Source organism: Melopsittacus undulatus, chromosome 9 (assembly GCF_012275295.1).
Source record: "Melopsittacus undulatus isolate bMelUnd1 chromosome 9, bMelUnd1.mat.Z, whole genome shotgun sequence".
NCBI lineage: Eukaryota > Metazoa > Chordata > Aves > Psittaciformes > Psittaculidae > Melopsittacus > Melopsittacus undulatus.
The window spans coordinates 41,402,826-41,423,674 of NC_047535.1; the positions used below are offsets into that span (position 1 = coordinate 41,402,826).

The 20,849-nt window shown below is 44.5% G+C and overlaps 1 protein-coding gene across 3 annotated transcripts in view; it reads left to right on the forward strand.

The window, feature by feature from the left end:
• The window catches only part of EEFSEC (eukaryotic elongation factor, selenocysteine-tRNA specific), a 107,987-nt gene that overhangs the window by 71,435 nt on the left and 15,703 nt on the right, over window positions 1-20,849 (forward strand). For all 3 annotated transcript variants that reach the window (XM_034066517.1, XM_005142229.3, XM_031042961.2), the window contains exon 6: window positions 745-901. In XM_034066517.1, the coding sequence (XP_033922408.1) occupies window positions 745-901 (157 nt within the window). The remainder of the gene's footprint in view (window positions 1-744; window positions 902-20,849) is intronic.

A 20,849-nucleotide genomic window follows, 5' to 3' on the forward strand; every position in this document is an offset into this window, starting at 1 on the left:
AGGCCAGGCGTGAGGTTGTCGATATTCACACCTCCAGGATTAGGCTCACTTGAGTGCACCTTACCCTTCGCAGTGCCTGAGGGAGGGTTGGTTATCTCTCTTCACCCCCCAGCCTTGCTGCCGCTTGTTCCTGATAGCTTAATTAACAATTGGACTTGGAATGGCGCTTCCCACTGGGTTACAAACCTTGAAATTAAAACTGGATACAATGGTCACAGGGCCTTTAGTTTCACAAATCCATGTGCGTGTAAAGGTGAATATTTAAAAGGCTCTATTTAGAAACTCTGAGTAATTCTGGCACTTTTTCAGAGGTGTAGCAGGAGGGGGGCAGGTCTGGAGCTAAGAGACAGAACATTTGTATGGGTGATAACATACTTGGCTGTGGGAAAGGAGTGGAATAAACTGTGTGAGCACAGGTGCTTCAGTGACTTTCATGGGAAGGTTTCAAAGAGAAGAGACATTTTAATTAAATGATCTTTAGAGCACGTTCTGATGCAGGGTTTTGTTCTTCCTAGGTTGTAAGGAAGGAGGTGAAAGCACAAGTATTTTAACTCACAAAATCTGCTATGGTTTTAGACACAAATTGTCTTAAACTCAGCATTTCTGATGACTCTTCCAGAGTTCTGTTCATTTGGAGGTAAATGGTTTTCCAAGGGCAGGATGCTGGAAGTCACTGAGCTGTGTGTACCTCAGAGGTGTAGTTGTTCTTGTCACTTCCCTCATGAAGCCCTGTTTCTCTTGCAGGTGATGGATGATTACAGTGTCATTGGTCGTTCCTTATTTAAAAAGGAAACAAACATCCAGATTTTCGTGGGTCTGAAAGTGAAGTTGTCCACTGGAGAGGATGGGATAATAGATGGTGGCTTTGGACAAAGCGGCAAGTTTAAGATCCGAATCCCAGGTAGGTGCTTGTCAACAAACAAATATTGATGGGTGTCAAATGCAGAGGATCTTCTCATGTCATGAGTTTGAGTGTTACCAGTAGCCTCCTGAAGTTTTAAAGTGAGCTCAAACCCAGTTGGACCATTGGTTTGCTGGATTGTACCTGTTGTACCTCACTGAGTGACGGTGGCTGTGAGACTGGGTGGCTTGAAGCCACATCTGTGTTAACAAATATGTGTCTCCAAAGGACTTCTTAAGTGTCAGTACCATGGAAATGGTTTATGGAAATCTCTGCTCTCTTAATATCAGTATGATTTGCACCATAGCCCTACTGAACAAAGAAAGGAAGACTAACCTGCAGTCACTGTAGCTACTTATTAAATGTAGCATAGTGGATGCAAGTGCCTTAAATTGGCTCTATTCTGCATGTTATTATCTAACTTGCCTTCAAGCAAAAACTGCTTGATAAATGAGTCTTTGGAAATCTTGAGAGGTTTTTTTATTGCTCATGTCTCCTGGTTTTATGATATTATATAGCACTGTATTTTTCATCCTTGGTGAATTACAGCAGGGATTTATGCTTCTTTGGGTTAAAGCATGGGGAATGATGGGTGGTGGAGTTTAAAAGCATCACTACTGTGGTTGGTTTTTTCCTTCTTGTAAGGTAGGAAAGTTGTTCTGAGCCTTTTCAAAAGGTGCTTTTGAATAGGTGCTGTGTTTAACTCAAGATCGTGGGATAAGATTTTAAGGATACTTAGGAGTACTTTTGTACTTCTGTAGTGTCTCCAGCCCACTTGTCACTAGTTAATCCTCTACCCTCTTTAGAGAGATTATTTCTGTAGTACAAGTAAAGGAAAGGAATTGTGATGTTCTGTGACAGCAGTCACATAGTGACTGGTCTATAGAGAAGCTTGGGGTTTCCTGATTTCTTGCTGAAGATGGGCTGTTTTCCATTTAGTTTAAGACTTGATGCAACAGCACTAATTTCGACCCTCAGCAATTTCTTTCTTCCTATTGCAAGATAAGAATTTTGGACTGAACAAAACCCCTCCTGTGTTCTGTTTTAGCTGTAATTCCAGTTTTGCTAGGCTTTGCAAATAGGTCTGGGAGCCTAATTAGCAAGCATAGTGCATGTGTAAAGCAAGAGGTTTCACCAGATACACGTATGTTTTGCATTTTCTAGCCCAGAAAAGCTTTTAAGCATTCGTTGAGAATAGGCTGCTTTTGGTGGGCGGTGAAATGATGTGTAGTGACCTTACAGCTGAAAAGGGTTCAAGCTGAAAGTCAAGATGCTATCTTGCTTAAAAATGTAGTATTCTTAGTAGCTTTTCTCTCCTGGAGATAAAAATATGATGAAAGAAAAGGACAACGGGAGGGATGGCATTTACTTTGCCATTTCTGCATTGGGATGGAGGAAATGGTTCTTCATGGGATGGGGAGAAGCCTCATAAGGAAACTGTCACCTGTAAGCAGGAGCTGTAATTGCAAACCAGCAGTCACATTAAGAAAATCATACACTGACCTGGGAATAGCTTCTTGCTTTGGATATTAAGTTAGTGGGAAGAAATGATACCTTTCACCGAGGTGTTTGTTATCTAATCTTGGTTATACTCTCCTGATGTTTAACAGTACACCACGAAACAGAGGAGCCTTTCTAGCTTGTTCTTTCAATGAGAAGGATATGTAGCAGGAATGGTAGAATTTAATACCTCTCGAAGGCTGGCAGAATAATACAGTTAGTTTGCTTTGGAGTCTGGGTCAGACTTGGGCACCCTTGTTGTCTGGAAAGAAAAGGCAGTAAGCTAAATCAGCTCAAGCAGAGTGTCAAGCCAGCATGTGGCTAGCAGGGGAAAGAACCACAGGCTTTGGAAGGGGCTAAATGCTGTGTCTTTAAGAGATGCAGAGATTCGTGTGGAGGGGGAGGGCTATTGCTGTGATGCTGTTTAAGTCAACTGTAGTTCACATTCCTTTGTTAGATCAGTGTTGCTTTTTTAATGTGTCTGCATCCTGTTTGTGGGGTTTTGAGGGGGGGGTTGTTTGTTTTCTTAAATTTAACTGATCAGGCTCTTCTCTCCCTTTGCCCCAATCTCAGCCCCTCCTCGCCCAGGGTTTTATGGAATTCTTTTGTGAAGTGTTCTCTTTAATTTTTCTGAAGTTCATTTCCTCATGATTCCTTTGCAGATGTATTGGGGAAGGGAAGGAAATGTGTGAGTTAAACTGCCTCAGCCTGGCAGGCGTCAGTCCTCTCATATTTAAAACCAGTCTTAACCTCTGGAATGGAATAAGTTGTTCAGGTAGTTAACCTCTGAGGATAAGTTGATCTGGGTCAGCATGGACAAGAGAAGGCTCCTGAAGGGGAGATCCGAGAGCAGCTCCAGTGCCTAAAGGGGCTGCAGGAAACCTGGAGAGGGGCTTGGGACAAGGGCCTGTAGGGACAGGCCAAGGGGAATGGCTTGAACCTGCCCGAGGGGAGACTGAGCTGAGCTCTTAGGCAGAAGCTCTTGCCTGTGAGGGTGCTGAGGCGCTGGCACAGGGTGCCCAGAGAAGCTGTGGCTGCCCCATCCCTGGCAGTGCTCAAGGCCAGGTTGGACACAGGGGCTTGGAGCAGCTGCTCCAGTGTTAGGGGTCCCTGCCCGTGGCAGGGGTTGGAGCTGGAGGAGCTTTAAAATCCCTTCCCACCAAACCAATCTGGGATTCTGTGTTAACTGAGGGCTGGTTTTAGGAGCAAACCTCTAAATAGCAATAAAAATGAGGTAGATGTATCAGAGACTTGTGTCCTGACTACTTAAGGGCCATAGCAGACCATGGTGCGTTTGTAGGGTGTTTTTAGTCCCACTGGTGCCAGCAGCCTCCAGCGCTGTGTCCACTCACGGGCAACTGTTGGGCTCCCCAAGTGTTGTTCTGTAGTTACTTGGAAGTAGTTTGTGTTTCTCCGTGGATCACAGCCTGGGAATGTTGTCTCACATCGTCTGTGGGCTGAAAGTTGGCAGAGCACAACTGGGAATGGCAGAATACGGATCTGTTTCTTATTCTGGCACTGCTTGTGTGCAGCAATAAGTCAGATACTTCACTCTGCTCTTCTGCTTGTGAAATAGGGATAATTACTATCCATTCTGAGGGGGAAAAATAATCTCTGATTTAGATTTATTCCAGGCTTGGAGCATTAATATTTCTTGAAAAGACTTAATTATCTTTCTTTAGAGTACAAAAACACATCTCGAGTACAGCATGCAATTGGAAGTTCCTCAGTCGCTGAAAGATGTTGGTAGTTTGGAAGAAATTCAGGGAAGAGCAGCAAGAATGCTGGAGAGGCTGAAGGCATTGATTTATGAGAGAAAGAAGATGAAAAGAAATGCATGAAACTTGGCTAAATGATGTCTAAGTGGGAGATATGATTATCTGCAAGCATTTGAAGAACATAATGGAGAAGGATCCCTGAGGGTGGTCCAAGGAGGTAGAAGTTAATAACATGAAATAAAGCAAAGTGTAACTTGGCTATTGAGAGATGTTGTTTAGCAGAGATTTCTTGCACTGCCAGGTTATCTTTGCAGGAGAAGATGATGTAGATCCACTTTGAGAATACTCGTGTAGTTTGCCTGGCTGTTTCCTAGTGCCTGTGTTGGGGTGAAGCGGAGAGAGGTCAGGGTGGTGGGGAGTAGGAGGACAGTGTGTTTTTCATCTTGTTTTTGTGTTCAGGCCTGCTTTCATTGCCTGAATGACAAGGTATAACCTACTTTCTAGCCTGCTTGCGGCAGCATCTAGTTTAAAGTCAATAAAAAGAAGTATTTTCTGGCAGAGCTGCCCTTCTGCAGGCCTGGCTTGTGGAGCAATTTGGGTTTTAAGTGAGAAACAAGCTTTAAGATGTGTTAATTGGCAGGGTGACACTTATGTTCCAACGGGATTGTATGACCAGACATATAAAAAGTGGGGACATAAGCTCTAAATTCACAATAGTTTTGCTTGGTTGAATAAGCTGCTTCAAAACCAACCAGGGTTTGAACAGCAGTTTAAACTGCACTGCGAGTTGTGTGTGTGCTTAAGGGATGGATGAGGTTGGGTTGGAGTTGTAACTGGGAGCTCTGCATTGTAGGGGGGTAAATGAGTGGAAAGAACTGTTCACCTATGAGTCAAGAACCAGTATAGTGAGGTGCCTTATTCTAAAGAAGACAAAAGCTAGCAATGGCAGCTTTTGGAAGAGGCTTATTTCAACACTGGGTGCACCTTGGAATGTCATGCCAGGTGATAAGAAATTCAGGGGGAAGTTCAGTGAATGGTTGGAATAACTTAGTGCTAATTGTGGATTTTAACTGTCTCTCAAACAAGAACTGACCCTGTAAACCTCTGCTCAGTCTGCTGAATCCCAACAGAGGTTGGCTCTGGGTACGCCCGTTTCATAGGTCTTGGTATGTTGCACTTGTGTTCGATGGCTGTGAAATGTAGTGACTTGTAGTGACTAACTGGAGCATACGTGGTGTCTCAGGCGTAGTTCCCTTTCCTTTCTGTCCTTGCTTGTCTACCTGCTGGTGAAGTGCTCGTCCCGTCTGAGGCACTGCAGTGCGTTTGACTGTGATTCTGCTCTTTCAATACAGTGAAAATTGCTCTGTGTGAGATGAGTTGAAAGCTACCGTGTTTCTTAATGCGAGTGAAGCGTATCTGACGCTCCCGACAGTTGAACAGGCTTCTGAAGTGAGCACATCTAAATGTAATAAAAGGCACCCGTTTCGTAAGAAGGGACAAAAATGAGAGCATTAGAATATAAGGTGGGTTTTTTTTTTCCTTTCTGTTTGTTTTTCTTTGCTGTTCTTTCCACTCTTACAAGAGGTGAATTCAAACTGTGTTTGTAACTTCTTGCCTTGCATTTATAATGCTCATTGTGTATAAGAGAGCAGGTCTGTCTTCACTGTTCCCACTGCTTGTTGTAGTAGAGGGGTTAAATGCACAATGAAGTCTGTTCTGAAACGATCCTAGGGATGTGCTCCCAAGACTGGGGAATGCGATGTGTCTAGGATCCTACAGCTTTGGTATGAGATGACATGAAGTGGTAAGAATTAACCAGTGTGCTTTATTCTTGAGAATCCCTTTCATCCTGATATGTGAAATTAAGGGTAGAAGTGCTAAATATGTGTTTCCCCCGTCATGTACTATGGAGGTGGTGTGTCTGTGGTGGTTTTACGTTGCCATGTACTTTTTGCATTGACTGGTATCCCACATTGGTTTCTAAGTGCTTCATGACATGGTGGGACTGCTTTAATACAAGAATTGCACATGAAGCAGCACTAGTCTGCGTTGTTGCAATTCCAGTTAAAAATCAGGGGCTTAAAAGTGAGATTTTAGCATTTAAGGAAGTCTGAGGTTAAACAGTATGAGGGAAATAACAGTTATGCAAAGATGGAAAACTGCAGCAGGAAAAGAATGAGTATCACATTGTTTTCTGTAACTTCCACCTTCAAAATATCTTAATTGTGTTATTGGTATAATTTTTAGTGGTGTTATTCAAGGGGTATATGTCTGCAGGCTCTCAACACAATGTAGCTGGCATTTATGGAATATTGGTTAAATGGCTTTTCTTAAGCAACTGTAGGAGGCAAGCTTTAAATAGCTGACAGCAGATAAATGTCCTATTCCCAACTCTGGAACTCGGAGGGCAAGTCCTTCCTGACATCAGCAGGAATGGGACAGTCTAAACCTTTTCATTGCACTCAGCACAATTAAACACCCTGTCACTGAGCAGCACGCGCTTTTTGTGGGCGATCTTGACACTTGGAATTCTTTGCTTGTGTTGCATTAAAATAGGATAATCTTCTTCTCTTCAGCCAAATGAAATTCAGGCACATCTAATGTCCGTGTTTGCCCAGCCTGGCTCCTCTGTTAATAAAAGAAAATACAAAGTGGTTGGCTGCAGAGCCTGGTGGGTTGCCATCCTGTCGGATCAGGTGTGGCTGAGCAGGCTTTCAGTCAAGAGGAAAAACAAAAGCCCAAGGGCAGTGGAATCTGTGTAGCTGTGTTTTGTTTAAAAGCTGGAGATTAGCTCTGCATGTTCTTTCACAGCCTCTCTTCCCCTACCCTCTAAACCAAACAAAACCTAAAATCCTTAAGGGGTACTTGAAACATAAATCTCCTGCTCTCCTTTTTGTGAGCATTGGCTGGTGTTGTATGGACAGAGGCTGGAGAGGACCGTTGCCAGGGAAGCAATGCTCCCTGGTATGATCCCCTCTCAAGCAGATTAAACTGCAGTGATGTGAACATCCCAGTGACCACGCAGGAACTAGGAGTCTGGGCTGCACTTAGAAAGGTTGGTCTGAAAGGATCCAGCCTCCCTCCTTGCATGGTAACATCCTGTAAGCCTGCATTGACCTTTGGAGCTGGATGTCTGGATTTATTGACCTTAGAGGGTTCTTTCTATAGAATCCAAGTGAAGATTTGTGCACATTCCTTCTGAATGAAAACAGAAGTCAAGGAAGTGTTAACTTACCTGGCTGGCTGCCTTGTTCATGTTATCAGCAGATCCTGGTCTTGAGTGTAGTGAAAGAACTGCAGGACTAAGTCTAAACTCAGAGCTGTGAAGGGTGATGTGTTGATAGTAGGGTTGGTTTCAAAAGCAGCTGGTGGTTGCACAGGAGTAGATGCAGTACCCACAGGAGGTTCAGACTCCTGTTTGGATTTCAAGTTGCTATTGGAGTGTCTGTTCAGCAAGCTGCTCTTCTGGGATCTGGCAGATGTGGATTATGGAATTACCAGGTGGTGCAGCAGTGTTTGAGTCATTCTGTAGAAGAAAGAAGTCCAGACAAGTGTTAAGATTGTTAAACTTGGGTATGAAAAAAAGAGAGTATCTTAGTTAGCTCTCCACTGGGATATGTGTTCTGATACCAGATCCATTTGTGAGTGCATTCCCCACACTGACACACACAAGGAAAATGTTGCAGGTCTGGGGCGATGCTTCATAACTGACCAGTTGTCCCATACTACTTTTTCTCCTCAATGAGTAATCAATTACTTGGTCTTTTGCACTTCACTGGGGTCCCACTGAAAATAGGAAGTTAATTTTATGTGCAGTTTAAGCAAAAAAAATCCTATTAATAAAAGAAAAATAATTCCAGCAGATGGGATTTGTTTGACCATAGCATGAGTATCTGTATTTCTACCTGTACCACTGGGAGGGGGGAAACCCAAAACAAAGCCTGGTGATGAAACATCCCTGCCAGCAGTCTTGGGGTGTGCAAGGTAAGGGGGGTTTGTTCTGACCTGGGGATGCTCCAGTGCTGGTCTATTGTGAGCTCTTGAGAGGAGAGTAGAAGGGAGAGTCCATCCTGGTCCTGTGCATGAGGTTGTCCTCTGCAGATGGAGGCTGTTGAGAATGTAGCTGCCAGAATGGTCTTTTCCAAGTGTGTGCTAATGAACAGTTTCCTTCTCTGCCTCCAAGAACAGCAGTCGCTCCAGTAATGTCTTAAAGTTGAAGTTTCAAATCCCTGTTGCAAACTGGAAAGATGCTGTAGTTGGAATTTGATTATCTTAATTTGAGGCTGGAATGTGGATCTGGTTGTGTGGGGAGCTTGGGAGACAACTGTGGGGTTTTACAAGTGCTTGGAAGTGGGGCGGTGGTTGTTTTGGTTGGCAGTGAGGTGGGCAGTGAGCTCTCCACAGTACTCAGTGGTGAGCCCCCAAAGGAGGCTTTTCCTTTTATTTAAAATGGAAATAAAAACTTGTAGGGATTGTTTCTTTTCTTAGATAAACTCAAGTCATTATGGATAAGATTCTCCTAAGCCACAAGAGCTGGATACATAAATTAAACTGCCACTTGCACTCGGTTGTGTGTTTTTTGGATCTAGGGTTTCTGGGTAGAGCTGGGAGCTGGTAGTGCTGCTGTGTGTTGTCACCTCCCTTCTGTGTAGGGTCTCTTGTGGCTTTAAGTCTTCCCAGTTAATCCAGGCTTTGTTATTTGGGGGTAATACCATTACCATGGGAAGTTGCATGGCCCTGCGTCATGGGTAGGGCATGTCTGTAGCAGATGCAGCAGAGGATGCTATGGTGTTCTGAGCTCATCTGGACCATCACATCACCTGAGCTCATCCAGTGGCCTCTTCCAAATAATCTTGATACCTTTTGGCTTCACAGTGCTGCTGTGAATCATCCCTGTGTGGCTGCCCTGAGCCTGGACAGTGCACGTAGGAAATCCTATGTTAAATGAGGTTCTTGTACCTGAGGATCACCATTTTGAAGGAAAAGAGGGTGGGGGAAGAGCCAATGTTGGTGGGTGGCAAAATTAAATGTTCTAAGTGAGGAAATGAACAAGCTTATTTCCTGTATAAAATCAACCCTACCCTGCTCTGCCTATGTGGTAATTGCACCATTCTGTGAGCGTGCAACTACAGAACAGAGCTGTATTCAAGTTTTAATCTGCTGTGCTGTCATATTGGGGGTTTTTCCATTGGAGCCCCCTTGCTTTTGGCACCACAAACCAACTCCCCTGCTCCGTCCAGACCAAACTCTGCATTTCATTTTGCCTTTACTGCGTTCGTGCTGCTGAAACTGCAAACCATTTGGATTAGTGTTGTACACATCCCGCACCCAAGAGTGGGATGCTTGGGCTACCTTCAGGTTGGGTTTTGTTGTCCTTTTTAGGTGTTTCATTTTGCAAATTGAATACACTCTTGCTGTAATTTCAAGTGTGAAAACATTACTTCTTTTTTTCTTTGGAAAGAATAAAGCCAACAGTGGTTTTTATTATGTGTCTGTGCAGTTTGGCTGAGCAACCTTAGAGCTCCAAAACCCAATAATCCTGTAATGCCTTATGTCTCCTAGAATGGGAATATCCTTTTTCTAGTTTTATTTTCTTCTTTTTAATGTAGTTCTCATCTAGCTCAGCACAAGAACCCTTCCACTGGGCAGGTTTGGGATGCTTCAGTGTATGCCTTGCCAAAGGTACTGAAGGGACCAAGTACAGCTTCTTCTGAAGGGTAACCTAATAGTGTGTGTCTGATGGAAGTTTGTATCAGTTCCCTGCTGCTTGATTAAGCATTGAACTTCTTGCTAAGGACTTGGTTGATGTCAGCACAGCTAAATGTGAAGGGTTTGGAGGTTCCCTGTGGATTCAGGTATGGAACTGAGCTGCCAAAACACCGTGCTATTTAATTGTTAAATGCCCGAAAACGTGCTGGGGACTTGCACCTTTTGTAGTTGCTTCTTTGCTGCTCCAGGTGTTTAAGTGGTGATGGGATGTTTGTTCTGGTGGGAGATGGCAGCAGGGCTCTGTGTGCCCATGGAGCAGGGACTGTGGGGTGAGGTGTTGAGGGGAGCTTCCACTGACCTCCAGTGGGCAGCTTTCTCCAGGAGCCATCTGGTTTACCTACAGCAAGGGTGTGGAAGCCACAAGCTCTGGATGGCGCTCCCAGGTCTGGGGCTGATTTACACAATACAAAAGAAGGAATTACTTCCTAGAATCCCAGACTGGTTTGGGTTGCCAGGGACCCCTTCCACTGGAGCAGCTGCTCCAAGCCCCTGTGTCCAACCTGGCCTTGAACACTGCCAGGGATGGGGCAGCCACAGCTTCTCTGGGCACCCTGTGCCAGTGCCTCAGCACCCTCACAGGGAAGAGCTTCTGCCTAAGAGCTCAGCTCAGTCTCCCCTCAGGCAGGTTAAAGCCATTCCCCTTGGCCTGTCCCTGCAGGCCCTTGTCCCAAGCCCCTCTCCAGGTTTCCTGCAACCCCTTTAGGCACTGGAGCTGCTCTCAGGTCTCCCCTTCAGGAGCCTTCTCTTGTCCAGGCTGCCCCAGCCCAGCTCTCTCAGCCTGGCTCCAGAGCAGAGGTGCTCCAGCCCTCTCAGCATCTCCATGGCCTCCTCTGGCCTCAGTCCAACAGCTCCATGTCCCTCTTGTGCTGCTGCCCCAGAGCTGGATCAGGGCTGCAGGGGGGGTCTCCCCATAGCACAGCAGAGGGGCAGGATCCCCTCCCTGAGCTGCTGCTCATGCTCTGGGGGTGCAGCCCAGCACCCACCACCATCTTTGGATGTTCCATCCTCACTCAAGGCTTCACATTGTCTGGGTGGAAAATACTGAAGTTCTAAGCCTTTATGGAATTTAACTTTGATCGTAATAAACATCTCCACAAGGGCAGCTCGTGCTTTCAGATTGCCCTCGTGCAATGAAGTTTCTCTCTCTAAACTGTGCTTATTTACCCCATTTTGATCGTTCATCCCTTTCACCTTCCCTTTCCCCCAGTGTTTGTTCTGATAGCTTTTTGAAGTCTGAGTAAAAACATGCACCATGGGGGCTTCCTGGAGGAGAACAGAGCAAATTGTAGGCTATTTGAAGTGTGGACTCCCAACAGTGGCCGGTGCTTGGTGAATGAGAACTGTCGCGTGACAAGGACATGAACCTTGAGAGCCTGATCAGTGTTTTGAGTCTGGGGACAGCAAAACAGTTGTTCTTAATGATGTGCATTGATTTCAAGGAAGTCTGTGTGAAAAGCAGCCTTTGGTTTGTGTTTTCACAAAGGGATTTCAGTGTTTCATAAAGAATAGGAAACAACTGGAGCTTCAGTAGAGCTGTTTTGATGGAGGGTGTCTGCTGTGACATGATTTATGTATAATATTATACATAAGCAATAAAAGCATTTCCTTCTTGTAACTACAGTACTACTGCATTAAAAAACCTGCAGAAAATACTCTACTCTTAATACCTGGCATAAAAGTTATGGGTAAAGCAGGAAATAAAAAGTCCTTCTGCTTTGGAAAGTCTTTTGTAAAGCATCTGAGGTTGTAACTTCAATCACCAGAATTCCATGTTGTGTCTGGGCTGTGGGTCTTATCAGAACAGTCTTTGAAACCTTCGAGCCCTCAATTCCCTTCCCCCCTTTAACTTTTATCCCTTCCAACTATTCCAGATTAGGAAATGCAGACAATGCGGTGATTTGGAGAGCCTGATTGCCCTGTAGTAACAGGTGAGGCACCTGGTTCCATTCTGCTGATGTCTTACCATAATCTGTCTACCCTCCCATCCCTGTTCATTCCCTCTCTGTTGACTGCTTACCTCTTCTTACCCCCACAGCCCCATCCTCTGCCAACCCCCTCGCACACCCACCCATGAGCAGCCTCAACTGCTTTTTGGGTTTTATAGAACCCCAGCCTGGTTTGGGTTGAAGGGACCTTAAAGCTCCTCCAGCTCCAACCCCTGCTATGGGCAGGGACCCCTTCCACTGGAGCAGCTGCTCCAAGCCCCTGTGTCCAACCTGGCCTTGAACACTGCCAGGGATGGGACATAAAGTAAATGTATTAACTACAGAACCCTGAACCTGTGCCATCTGTTGGGTTACTCGTGGTTTCATCTTGAACTGTCCCTTTGTATCTAAATGAAGAACATTGTTGGTGTGGTGCTGCCTTTTGCTGGGCACCTGGGGATGTTCAGTACATGGGTTTGCTGCCAGGTACCTATTTACTGCTGAATGCATTTATTTACCTTCTCAGTTTTCCATCTGTGAATGAGCAACATTCCCTGTGTTCTGTTTTGGCCAGTTAGTGTATGGACGTGTGGGGAGAGTGACTGTTTGCCTGTGTGTTCCCAAAGCATCAGCTTGTCAGGATTGGCATTATGATATGAATGCAACAATGAAGAGCATGGATCTGTTTTCTTGGATTGCAATGAATTATATTTTCAAGCTAGCACAATGGTACCATGGGCTGTGCCAGGTACTGCTGCTGGTGGGAGAGGAAGATGAAGTCTTCAAGGACTAGATATCAGCTAAAGAATGCATGTTCTGCTGACAGGAGCAGGCTCTAGATCATGAACTGAGGATTTTCTTTTCATGGCTCATTGCAATACCCTGTTCTCACAAGTACCTCCTTAGGAGATGTGCAAAGATTATAGTCCTGCTGGGGAGTCCATGTGGAAATCGATGCCTGTTTCGCCAATCCCAGTTTTTCTTTGCATTTTCCTTGTTGCTTCCAATAGCTTGAGGATATAATGCAATTTTAGTTGTGGTTTGTATTTTATTGTCTTGAAATGGTGCACATTCAGAGCAAGACTGAGCTACTCAGTAAATTATCAGCATTGCTGTTTCCTACTTTGAGTGGAACTTAAGCTTGGGTTTAGTGACCCATGCTCTGTCTTGAGTTGCTCTTCCTTTTCAAAGTGGTTGAATACTTTAAGATCCCTTTTCCACTGACTAAGCCATAGGAAGGGTGGATAGAAGTGAAGGGTTTTGGAACAAATCCCACAATATGTACATATCTTTTAATATTTGCCAGTTTATTCCAGTAAAAAGCTGACTTAGTTTCTCACACCTGTGCAAACAGAGTAACATGGCTGCTTCTGTCCAGTTGATCATCATGCATTTCACTGGTGTTTACCCTTAAATTTATGACAAGGTTTCAGAGGAAATGTCTGCTGGAGCAAAGGCTGGAACAATTCTCATTTAGAATTTGCTTCTTTGGCATAGAATGGTTTGGGTTGGAAAGGACCTTTAGGTCATCTCATTTTCAACCCCTATGCCATGGGCAAGGATGTCTCACACTAGACCATGTTGTCCAAGACTCTGTGCAGCCTGGCCTTGAACACTGCCAGGGATGGAGATTTCTTATAAGCTGGGGGGGTGGGGGTAGGGATTCCATTTTATTTGGCATTTGGAAAAAATTATAGGTAGATTAACATCACATTTTAAACATCTTTTTAATAAAGCTCAAAGTCTTACAGGAGAAAATGCTGGTACTTGTAAGGAGACTGGGCTGAGGAGTTCTGCAGTGAGTTCGGTTGCATGACTTAACTGTGATTTTCATAAAGGATGGATTTCTATTACACAAAGTAGCTGCTTTTAGGATGTCAAGGAGAGAGAGAAATCCTGGAAGCTTGGGGGCAGGGTCAGTGTTACTCAGAATCTGAAGTTTCCTGGTTTTGCATGTGGATGGTTGGAAATCTCCTGCTGGAGACCTGTTGATTCTTTCTGTACTCAAAGCTTTTATTCATGTATTAGATGTGGTTTTGATTTGGGGATACACGTACATATGGATTACACATATAATAAGTGGAAGCATATTACGGATTCCCTGCTGCTTTCAGTGAACCAGGTAGTTGGAATTGGTTTGGGATGGAAAAGAAGGAAAAGCCGAGCTGCAAGCAAATTGATGGAGGGTATTTCAGTCCACCCGATTATTTCTAATTGAAGCTGTCTGAGCCCGTCTTAATACAATTTAGTTATCGCCAGGCAGAAGGATTTTATTTATGGAATGGGGCCTGTTGGAACTTCCTCCGACCCCGAAGAAGCTGTGAACAGGAGGGAGCTGATCAAGCAGACATGCCTGGCCCTGCACACGCATTTCTTTAATAAGGCAGGGATTGATGTCTTCTGCAGTTCAGGGGTTAGGTAAACAGCAGTCCCTCGGTTCAAGGCTTTCCATGTTCGGCTGTTTGTTTATACGGATCTCAGAAGGTTAGGTTAGCCTTCCTGCCATCCCAGGGGAGCTTCCCTGACCACGGGATAACCTCTGCTCCAGCATTGCTCAGGAGGTGTTGCATCCCCTTTGGGAAAGGTATGGGTGAGAGGAGTGTCAGCAGCTCATACCCAAGGAATTGGTGGTCACCACAGTGGCTGAGACTCTCTTCAGGTTTGGTGTATGTAACCACTGTGCTCCCGTTCTCAGATTTAGTGTTTGCACACACTGATGACTTGAACATACAGCCTGGGCTCTGACTGAAGCGGGGTTTTGGTAAATCAGTGTCACACGTGACTAAATGCACCAGAGCTTTGAGGTTACCAGTTTGTGCTTCTACTGACTTGGCAGTGATGGTCCCTTAAATTGCATAGGATAAACCCCAAACAAATAAGTAGCCACATTAATGACTTTTGTTTTACAACAGTGATAGTTGTGTGTTGGACAATATGCTGAGCTCATTTCCATGGCTGTCGGATCCCAGTCTGCCTCTTCCAGAGAGGCTGGTGATGGGAAGCAAGAAGGGAATGGTGCAAATTCATCATGTCTTGCTGCAGTGGAGCTGGTCTGGAATTGGAGGATGACTTTGTCCAGAGTCAGAAGTGCTTTGTCACGAGTGTGACATGGTATGAAGTTGGCTTAGATCCCAGAATCTGTTGAATTACTTTTTGCTGATTTGATGTCTCTGATTTGTACTACAGTTTTCTGCAGCATCTGCAGTCTGTAGCTGTGCAGACCCGCACAGACATTAACAGACCTGCCACAGAGCTGCCTCGCAGATATCCTTACAGATGGGGAAACCGAGGCATGAACGTGGGCTGTGCATTGCTGATGGACATTTCTGAGGGAGCCAAGGTCTCATTGACCCTTCCTGTCTTATAACCCCCAGCATCATGCCTCTTGGCCTGCAGGGTCATGGTTTCTTTGGGATAGGTTTGTACCAGTCCTAGAGCTGCTCAGGAAACCTGAACTTCGTGGGGTGGTCCTGACTGGGACGGTGCTATTGAAATATCCTGTCTTGTAAAAATCCATATGGGTGGCAGCCAGCTGAAAGGTGAGGTGGGGGGGGGGGGGGAGGCTGCTTCCCCACCGGCTGAGGTTTCAGAGTGCCAAAATATGAACATCTTGTCGCTTTTAAATAATGTGTGGGGTCTGACTTAAATGTTGGGTTTCGTATTTAATCAGTATTAATATGATAACAGGAATGTGACAACTGAAGCGAACACAAAGAGATTATCTTCTTAGCCAAATGCATCCATTAGCCAGGAAATATAGGTTTCTATTAAATGAAGCAGACAGATGGGCTATTGGAGGTGACTGAGAACAGGAGGGGGAGGGAGCCAAGAGGTGAAAGTTGAGGTTTAGACAATCTCTATAAAAATAAAAACAAACCATCCATCTCGATGGCTGGCGGTTTACCCTCCCGTTGCACTTTAGGGATGCTGCTCCGATTCCTATCGAGAGCATTATGCTGAAACTTAATCTAACAGAGCACTTACTCCTGCCAAGCTCTGGCTCAGCATCTGCAGCACTCCCCCAGAAAGAAGTGTCCAACACAGCTTCAAATGCAGGACAGGGTTGTGCCATCATGGGGAGAAGTGCTGCTTTGAGATCCTGGGAAAGGCAGGTTGGATCCTGTCCTACCAAGTCTTTATTTTCCTTCTGGGTTTCCTTTTGTTTTGGGGAAACAAAATCACGTCACAGCATTTCAGAGCATTTGTAAAGTAAATTATTCATCTGTGTGTGTATGTGTATGAATCCCTCTTTAATAACTGTTGTAACAATGTTTATAGCTGGTGTTTGAAACTGAGATTATAACAGTCTAAATAATTGTAGATAATGCAGATAACAACAAGAATTTTACAAGATGGACAATTCATGGGGATAGATGGAGTAACGCAATACATTAAAAGAGAATCTGTAGCAGTGCAAGCGTATGACACTTGTAACAGGAAACATCTGCTTGGCCAACCACCTCTGGACCGGCCACAGCTTTCTGCTGCCAGCCTCTGTGTGTGCTCCATTGCATCAGCAAGTGTCAGACCCTTGTCCTTAAAAGTGGTGGCTCTGTCACAAGGTTGGGGCATTTTTGTTTCATGGAATCACATGGTGGTTTGGGTTCGAAGGGACCTTAAAGCTCATCCAGTTCCAGCCCCTTGCTGTGAGAGTCTGGTTGGCTGGAGCCAGTTCTTCATTGGTCACTGGCTCTTATCTTCCATCCCATTTTAATTCTGCTGCCTATAATTATTTCTCCCTCCTGGATTTTAAGGAAGGTGCCAAGCTTTGTGTGGAGTTTTAGATTGTGTGATGGAAGAGAGATAGGGAAAAAATGTGTGGCAGGAGGGAGAAGCAGCATCCCTCTTCTGTCTGACATCTCCATGCTTCAGAGTTTCATAAATTACTTTTATGTCCTTTCACTTAAATTCACTGTCTTTGCATTACTTCAGCTTGATTTTCCTCTTGAGCTTTATGTATTCATAAAAGTGGGATGCGCAGAAGTCTACTTTAGTCTTTTCTTGTCCCTTTACGCTTGGCCTGCTGTCCAGTTCTGTAAGCCAGTGTCAAATTAACCGTGACTGGCTCACTTGAGGAGCATGAACCATATGTTTTTACAACCCCTGGATCTAAGATGCTTTTAGAAATAGAACTTTAAAACCAGATTGGGTTTGTCTTTCCCTATGGTGCCCCTTATTTATATATACTGGCTTGTCTTCCCCTTCCCCAGCAGGTGATAGCTAACAGGAAGGGGAATAAGATGATGGAGAAGATGGGTAGAGGCAGGTGATGGCTCAGCCATGCCCTGACCGCAGTGGCGATGGGCCAGAGTGGGATATGTGTGCTCAGGGGGATGCAGGAGGCACGGAGCCGTTTGTCAAGCTGCTTGGGAACCTGACCCACAGCCCTGCTTCCCTGCCTGTGTTGTTCTTCAGGAGGCTGGGAGGTGAGTGAGCGGCCGGCCCCTTGACAGGGCACTTTTAAAACATTCATAAAACTTTTATGGGGCTGCCACCCTTGCAGAGAAGTATTTTCTGACTTTATGGGCTTATTTTAAGGATTGAAGCTTAAAGCAGCTTTTGTAGCCCTGGCTGTCCCCAGAAGAGCCTTTTGACAAACCTCTGGAGGCTGCCATGCTTTTCTAGGTCTTTGGAGTTGTTTCTTTGCTAAATTATTACCCTTTTGCCTCCTCCCAGCTTTGTATGACTAAATGGGACGAAGCGTTAAATGAGGCTTTACTCTTCCCCCAGCTTTGCCAAGGGCTAAAAGCTGAGCCAGTGCATGTATTTGGTCATCCTGAAAGCACAAAGCTTGCAGCAGTTACAAACTTATTTCCTTTATTAAATTGGGGCTTAGGCCTGGTTTTTATTTATGTCTTAACTGTAGGTTGGATTTAAAGGTTCTCAGGAAGGACTTAGGCTGTAGAAGTGACAGAGATAAAGCAGGAGCTTCAGGATGACAGAAGAGACCAGAATAAACTCTTAACTCCCTGTACAGGGTCACTTGATCCTGGATTTAAAAACAACCACCCTCCTTGCTTTATTTTGGGTGAGGTTGTTAAATCTTCCATTTTTGAGGAACTCCCTTTTCCAGACCAGGCACAGTTCAATGCATTTGCTGATTTGGTTGGACTTTTTTTTTTTCGCCTCCTAAAAATAGAGCTATCTATTTTGGTACTAAACAATACTTTGACTTTTGTTTCCCTATATCCATGACTTCTATGTCAGCACATCTTGGAACTTGTCCTAAAAATGGAGCTGATGTAATAATCATGGCTTTCTGGACGTCCAGATCCTCACTGGTCAGAACCCATGTAGTTTATTGCTTTGAAGAGGAAGCTACTTATGCAGGTCTGTTCTTCTGCAAATGCTACACTGATAATTAAAGAGAAAAACATAGGAATGACAGTATGTTCAATGTCAGAATGGATTCAAACAGCTCAGATGTTAAATAACACCACAGTCTGCCTGTCTCAGTACAAGGCAGAGGTGAGGGCATAGTGTTGCGCAGGAATCTGTTGGCAATGTGCACATCAAGAGTTAATGCTTGCTTAAGGATGTCATTTGCCTTCAGCTTGAGTCTTCTTGCTGGTATATGGGTGGGCAAGCACTGTGGTTCTGCTGGGAAAGTATGAACTGCAGACAATGAATTCATGCTCCGGGAGCAGAAATAGTGACACAAGGAACAAATACAGCTTTAGGGGGAAAAAATACTCTTCAGTTTTGTTGTAAAATAATTAGCCTTCTGTGGGAGGCACAGGGAGCATAGGAAAAGCCCAGGAGCTGCTCCGTTGCCTGTGATTTGACTTGAAGTTTATGACCCTGAGTAATGTGCCTGCTCAGCCACACTCAACAAAAGCCTATTTGATGAAATGTTAAAGCCATGAATTACATCTCTGCAAAAAGCCTGGTTTAAAATTTGTAAAATCAGAAATAAATCAAGATCTTCAGAGCTCGGTGGAGCTGTTTAAACATGAAATTAAGAAGGGCAGGCGGCTTCAGCAACAAGGGCACTCTGTAAACTTAAATACTGCACAGCTTTGCTTTGGATTAAGAAAGGGCTGTGTTATTTCGAGGTATTGTAGAAAGAACTGTGGCATTGCAACATGAGGTTAGTAAGTGGGGAAGCTGAGACAGAGCTGAAATAACGTGATCTGATGGAAGTCAAACAAGCAAAACTAGGCTGGGTTTGTTAACTTCCATCTCATGTGCCTATTCATTAGGGCTATAATAACTCGAGAGCAAGTTGTATCATAGCTTTAGGGCTTCTTGTAAGGCAGTTGTTGTTCCTCTGTTATCACTGATGTATGAGCAAGAGCTATTGGTTCAATTGTATTCTCACTTCAATCATTGAATCTCTTTGACTTATTCCCAGTTTATACTTACAGACCAGGTAGGATCCAGTTTATGTATGACAGTAAGTGTGCTGGTATCCCTTGAGCTGAGCTGTCAGCCCAGGGCTTGCATGGCTTGGTGAGTTCCCTTTTATTTCTCTGCTGTAGCAATAGATGGACATTATTATTTACTATTGTTTGCTCTTTTTTCGTAGTTGGGTATTGCTGTGTTGAAACAGAAGTGGGAAGTGTTCCCTTTGTTATGATTACTGCATAGCAATGAAAATACACTTCTTGTTTTCTTGGAGGGCTTTTACTCTTATTTCCCACCTTTTAGGGGATCAGACCTAATGCTAAAGCAATGTCTGAAATGCTTCCATTGAAAAGCGGGGGTTTCCCTGGAAAGCTGGATGGGTTTTCAGGTCCCAGGGAAGTCTGGAGTGCACAGTGCCTCTGAACATTAACTTTTCCCTTTGTCCATGGAACTTTTGAAGAGAGACATGTGGGTTTTGGCCTTGGTCAAGTGGTCTGCTCTCCACAGCCTCACTGTCTGCAACGCCTTTGTGCTGCGTGTTCCCCTGGGGCACCATCTCATGTTGTAATTCTCAGTTTCAGTTGCTGATGTATGGGCTCTTCTGTTAAAGAACTTTCATTTTCTCAGCCGTTATGACTATGTGCTTCACTGGATTTGTGTTGCATGCGAAGCGTTTGCCCCCCGTTGTGTTTGGAACTGGTTTGTAATGGCATTACTGTTGTGTAATTCTGACTGAACAACTTCAACAACCACCAAGTGCTTGTTCTGTTTGAAACCTTGGGTTCTCCACTGCCCATGAGCTATTTATCTTCTCTGTGTGCTGAGTCTTACCGTTTAAATAAAACAAGCCCTATTTCATCCATGAAGAGCACTTAGTGCTGTGAACACAAGTGAAGAGCTTCTGTAAACAGTTGATTCAAGATTTCAAAATAGCACCAGTGCTGAGGACACTATTGCACTCGCCTCTACCATCCCGTTTGCCTGGATTGATGAGTTGCTGTTTCTTATCTCACGATAGTGACTGTCTGAACGCTCAAATCCCATCACAAATGTGCTACAAATTCGCAACCTTAGATCTCTCTTGAAATCCCAGTAAAGATGTTCTGCCGTGCATCCGATGTGCCAAGGAGCATATGTACAGTGAGCAAAGCTCAGCTGGTAGGCACCGACTAACCTGTGTCTGAGTTGCATGATGAGAAATGGTTGCAAACTGCATCCTTTGTGTCAGGAGCAGGGATTTCTGCCTGCAGTCGGGGAGTGTTTCAAGCAAATATGCACATGTCAAATGGAGAATACTTTAATTCATCCAAGCTTTGACTGTCCCATCAGTCTGTGACTATGCTTTTACATTGATGCTCCTAAACTTACTGTGCTTGGAGGTCCTCCTGCTCTGTAGTCTTCCTGCTTCCCCTACTCAACCCCTGCTTTAATTACATCTTTAACTTGCTGCATCTGCGATGAAAAGTGCTATACATGGGAAGAGAATTCTGTGGCTGTTGAACCTATTACTCAGGTTTACCCATGATAGGCATGCACTAATCTGCCCAAGCTTGCAGATTTGGTGCTTGTACTTCCTAGGACACGTGTTGAATCTATTCCATCTAAATAGGTGCTGTGGCAATTAAATTATTTGTTAATCTTCCCTTTTGTGAAATTATTCCCCCTAAATTCCAGAACCTGACTGTATTT